General features: G+C 27.8%; 1 protein-coding gene across 2 annotated transcripts; it reads right to left on the bottom strand.

Moving 5' to 3' along the window:
- Positions 1-1,945: 1,945 nt before the first annotated feature.
- LOC112211023 (uncharacterized) lies at positions 1,946-3,955 on the bottom strand. 2 transcript variants are annotated; one of them, XM_024361903.2, is made up of 3 exons: positions 3,812-3,955; positions 3,348-3,497; positions 1,946-2,464 (listed from the first exon to the last, which is right to left on the bottom strand). In XM_024361903.2, the coding sequence occupies exons 2-3, from the start codon at positions 3,403-3,405 to the stop codon at positions 2,202-2,204; spliced, it is 321 nt and encodes a 106-aa protein (XP_024217671.1). In that variant the 5' UTR covers positions 3,406-3,497; positions 3,812-3,955; the 3' UTR covers positions 1,946-2,201. The 2 variants fall into 2 exon arrangements, with proteins under 2 accessions (XP_024217671.1, XP_024217670.1); XM_024361902.2 differs by lacking the exon at positions 3,812-3,955 and adding an exon at positions 3,580-3,771.
- Positions 3,956-5,671: the final 1,716 nt, after the last annotated feature.

Here is a 5,671-nt window from a genome sequence, read left to right as displayed (position 1 = left end):
TATAAATATGGCAATATATATATATACAGCATGGCAATATATATAATATAATATAAACAGCTTTTAGTATAGACTAAATATCAAAAATTATATAAAAAGTATTATTAAGCATATCTTAAAACTATTTTACAGCCTCACATTAACTTTAAAAATTTACAGGCTACTCTGCCCAGATCTAATATAATCTAGTCAAAATTATGAAGAATCTATTATGAAAGAACTATGAAACAACAAATCATCAAGAGAATCATTTTATTAGTTAATTTGCTTATTTTAAGTTAAATTACCTAAATTTGTCACTTTCATAAAAAATATAAATACTTTTAATTAAAATTTATTTTAACACTTATCAACAACAAGATTATTTAACCTTTTACAATCAGGTCAGGTATATTATCAATTGATAATATTTTAGACTATTTTCTAAGTTCTGTTATTATTAAAATCCTGTCAAACTTAATTATAAATAGTAACCTAAACTTTAAACCATATTAATCTGACAGCATTTTCTCAACTGAACAAGGCATAATGGCAAGGCACTTTTTCTTCCAAGATCTGCAGCTTCCGCTTCACCTTGATATGCTGGGAGGAGCGGAATCATTTCCCACAATGCTTGAGTTTTTTCACACTCCAGTCCCCACTTTTTTCATACTGGTGCATGTGACCCTTAATACTTTTTTTAGACTTTTAATATAAACAAAAGGTTAGGTTCGTTATCGCTGTTAATCATCGCTGCTCCGCTTTCTATTTGCACCAAAGAAGAGCATCGTTCATGACCTGTTTTTGTGGTCAGAAGGTGTATCAGGGGCCGAAATTCATCGAAGACTTTCGGTACAGTACAGGAATAGTGTTTTGCCACAGCAGAGTGTCTACAACTGAATTGAAAAATTCAATAATGGTCACTTAAGTGTTAAGGCACGATGAAGGAGCCAGACGACTGTTTACTACCGCAAATGAAGAAAATATTGAGCATTCACTTTAAAGAGTGCTCTTACAGATGAGTAACTATTGACGAAGTGGGGGGCCATCAATTTACCTCAGGCGAAGAAATGAAAGAACCAGTGCATTCCTGGCTCTCAGCTCAACCGAAAACTTTCTTTTATGATGGCATATTGAAGCTTGTAAAACGATGGACCAAATGGGTTGAAAAGCAATGGGACTATGTTGAAAAATGATGTACTTGTATGTTTCCTATTTGATTACAATAAAATTTTATAACTATAATGTGAATAATAATGACTTACCCTCATACATTAAATGCTTATTTGATGCCTGGTTTGCTTAGATTATTGAATAAATAAATTAAATTATACTTTGTGCTAAGATAAGTTGTTTAGCTTGGTAAGAAGAAAAAATTTTCCTCTTTAAACTATTTTCTTTTTACTCCCACAAATATTGGAATTTCTCTAACAAGAGAATTTCTTCCACAAAGTGGAAACATAGACTATAACTTTGTTCATGCTATATATAACTTTATTACAAACTTCTTTCAACTAATTATCACAAACTTTTGGTGATTAACCAACATATTGTGGCCTAACTACCCCTTTGGTTATTTAGTTGACTTAAACAAGCCTTCTTCATGGACCTGGTACATAGAAGATAAAACTTCTATAAATTAACTTATGGCTGGTTGAAGAAAGGTTTTATTTATTTTTTTAAAAATCACTTATATATCCTTTCTTATATTATTAAACTGCATTATTTTTGTGATAATATTTTACCATAATATTTATTTATACTTAATTCCTAATTCCAGAAAAAAAAATTATACACAGATAACCACAAGATTTGTACAATGGTATTATAAATATAAATTTCATACCCTTTTATTTCTGTTATAGTAATTAGAAGGGAAAAGGAAATAAATAAAATTACGTCAATAAATTATTAATAACTTTGTTTTCGATTAAGAGTAATATTTATCTAAAAAAAAAAAAAACCATAACATTTCATTAAGTATTTTTTATGTATGAAAATATTTTACATGTTTGATCTATATTGAAATAAACATGCTAATAAAAACATCTCTCATACATATTTTTATTCATTTTGAAAATAAAATGTTTAGTGTTATCATTTATCAAGCATTAAAGGTGATAAAACATATTAACATTAATATACTTGATTGCAATTAATTAAAAAATTAATATAAATGACTGTAATGGGTATAAAGTTCAAAGATTGGGCAATAAATTAAATCAGTAATTACTTGACGATCGTTGCTGCTCAACTTGTTCTCTAATAAATCTAAGACCTGCTTCTATAGCTTCCTCAGAGCTTGTACCCATTGCCTTATCTTCTCTATCATCAGTCGATAATGACTCATTCATTTTTCTTTTCTTCATAGATGGTGGAGGTACTGTTACATCGAATTTAGCAGGTGCTTGAACATTATACATAGGTGCAAATTCATCTTTTCTTTCATTTCTTCGTTTCTCAACCCACTCTTCCTGTGTCATTGCTGAAATATAATAAAATAGTATAAAATTTCATAAAAATAAATAAATCAATAGAAATTATAGAAAATTAGAGTCTACAAGAATTTGACAAAACTTAATTAATTTCAAAGCATTAGATCAAATAAAATTCTTTAAATTAATAAGCTCAAAATCCAGGACAGCAGAGAGATTTAAACTTTAACCAATTCGGAAAAAGTATTTATAAACATAAATGTGGAGTCTCATCAAGTTTATTTTCTGATAAATCCTATGTTTCGGCCTTCCTGGCCATTCTCAAGGATATCTTATTTATAATATTACATTTGAAAACAACTTTATTGTTTGCTAAAAATGAAAATTGAATAAAATTAGAAAAAGTGAAACAGTGGATGAAAATAGGATAATATATATTCATATAATTAATTATACAATTATTAATAAATAATTAATTAATAAAGAAGATAGAATAGGCTGATATATTTTAACAAAGGTAGAATAGCCTGCAGCGTTTTAATGACATTGTTAACTGTGATATTATAAATAAGATATCCACTAGAATGTAGGAATTGAAAGAAAATATGTTAGAGACTATAGATATTTTTTTATTATAATTGATAAACAAACCAGTGTCAAACAATAAATAAATTTGGAAGTAAGTTCTCAAACATAATATTTATAAAATGAAGATTTTGTAAATAACCTTCAAAAATGTATGTTATTTAAGTGCTTTTTCAAACCAAACTGACATCTACCATTATTTCTGTGATTCATCAAGCATCTCTACTCATAAGCGAGGAAAAATATTAACTCATTACAAAACAATTTTTTGACCTACTTTTATAACGGGAAAGATACTCAAGTTTGAAATAAATATTCTTGTCATTAGGAAAATTAATTAAGAATTACCTGGTTCTTCAACTTTGTCTTTCCCAACATCCCAAGGGCGTACATGAGCTGTTCTCATAAGTTTTAATTGAAGATCTTCAGTAGGTTTGGGGCCAATAAGTGATTCTTTTTCTTCTTCAACTTTTGATGGAGTTATATCTTTTAAAATTTCTGAAACAGAAAAAATAAAAATCAAAAATACTTCAGAGTAGAATTACGAAATACTCTTTGAAAGTGTAATTATTTTTATTACATTTTATGCTTAACAATATAACCCATACAAATGCAAAATGGCTACATTATTTCATGAAAATAACCATAAATGTGATTCAGTAATTACATTTAAATAAATACCAATAAACTTTAAAGGTCAGAAAGTAAAAAAATCAATATAAATTCAACTGTTTAATTTTTGTAATCTGTACCTATCTAAATTATGAATAAATTACTTTTGAAATAACGTGTGTACATATGTTTGGACTTACATTATTTATTTGACATTGTGACATCTGTATATGGGAGTAAAATATTCATTTTATTTAACAAAGAGAACAATAAAAACTTCATTTTCATGACATAGAACATAAATAAATTTGAGATTAAATCAAGAACTGAGACTATTCATTTTGTTCAGATGTTTCACAATTAAATAGTTTAAGGTCTAAATAAATCTAATTTTTACTTGAGGACAGTATCAGGAACTTAAAGATATTAAATACTGGATAAAAAAAACTTGATTTTAAAGCAATGGTTGATATTAAAATAATTGAAAATCTATTATCAACAAATGCCTATCTTTACCTCAAAACAATCAAGGAATTTCATTCAAACCAGTAGGAAAACATCATAATCAACAAAATAATTTTAATAAGCCTCCCTATTTGTGGTCAAGATCACTTTTTATTTTCAATACCAAGGTTAGACTTTTTGACAAAGTTAGGATGCTTCTGTTCAAGAAGTTTTAGATGGAGGCCACTAGTTTCACATTTACTGCATAAATTATGATAATTGCAATGAAATGTTATTTTATTAATGTGAAAAAAACCCCTCTTGTTTATCAGTAAAAATAAATAAATTAGAAATATTAATTTATGGTTTACTTATAGGGTTAATATATTAATCTAATATATTTTTTTATACATAAAATACTTTCACTATATTAAGAAAATCCATTGACTATTAACCAAATAAAATGAAAAACTAATTTTTATTATGGGACATTTAGTCTCCTAAGAATAATGTAAATGTATAACTCGAGGAGAAATTATCTAACTGCATTACAAGCATTACTTAACTAAAAGATGAATAAAATAAAAACTTAGAAATAGAAAAAGAATCTTATACACATGCAGATTTGTACAAGCCTACATCATAGAGTATAAACTTACTACGGAAGTTACATTTCATTAATTATTTAGGCATAGATGTTTATTTTTTACATGTATGCAGAAGATCAATGATCCAGGAGATGGAGGCATAAATGGTGTTTAAATGAGGCAAGAGAAGAATAATTTATGAATGAAAATGGAAAGCGTGAATGATATAGGATTTTCTAAAGAAATCAGTTCTATAAGAAGGGATATACAATGTGATAGATGAGATGTATTTAAGATATGGATGGAAGGTAACAGAATGTGGAGGTTATGTGTATAGGAAGGTCTTTGGGTTTTTAAGGTTTTTGAATAAGAAGGTAAGGAGGTATTGTCATCAGAAATCAGAAAAAGCCATCTTTATTGAGAATATCAGTACGGAATATGACAGCCTCTGGTAAAACCGAACATAAATCCTACAAAGAAATTAATTTGCCTTTTCAGTTTCTCTTCTCATGCTCACCAAATTGTACTCCATACCCTAAGCATCTGTATCAAAGTGAGGGAAAGGAGAACACTATATGATTACTATTTTAGGAGAATGAGTTACAGAATCTACAATGATTTTAGAGAAATTTAGGAAATATGGATACTCCAAGTTAAGTAGTAAAGGAAACCATAAGGTTTTTTTTTTTTTTAGTTTTAGAACTGAATAGAAATGTTGAGGAACACAAATAGATAGTAGAAAATGTTTTAAATTGATGAGTACTGTCTTAGTTTTCAATGGATTCTGTCATAACTTATTTTTGTAGCTCAGATATTTATTTATACAGTCAATATCAGCTTGGAATTTCCATGTCAGAAAGGGTAAGCGGGTATGTAGGTTTGTTGGTGGTTTGCATAAAAACATTAGGAGTGGTGGATACAGTTTGATAGGCAATCTATGTAGATGGAAAATAAGGTCTACAGAAGGAATGATCTCTATGGATTAACCTGTTGAGAGAAGTGATGATATATATATCATCACATCATATA

This window comes from Halyomorpha halys, unplaced genomic scaffold (genome assembly GCF_000696795.3).
Source record: "Halyomorpha halys isolate HHAL.00 unplaced genomic scaffold, Hhal_1.1 Scaffold487.1, whole genome shotgun sequence".
In the NCBI taxonomy this organism is placed as follows: domain Eukaryota; kingdom Metazoa; phylum Arthropoda; class Insecta; order Hemiptera; family Pentatomidae; genus Halyomorpha; species Halyomorpha halys.
Note: the sequence above shows the minus strand (reverse complement) of the source record. Positions and strands in the feature narration are given on the sequence as shown.

Coding starts and splice junctions, on each gene's coding strand:
- LOC112211023 (XM_024361903.2), bottom strand. CDS start 3,405: ATGAGAACAGCTCATGTACGCCCTTGGGATGTTGGGAAAGACAAAGTT. Junction 2,465..3,347: donor AGACAAAGTTGAAGAACCAG/GTAATTCTTAAT, acceptor ATTATATTTCAG/CAATGACACAGGAAGAGTGG.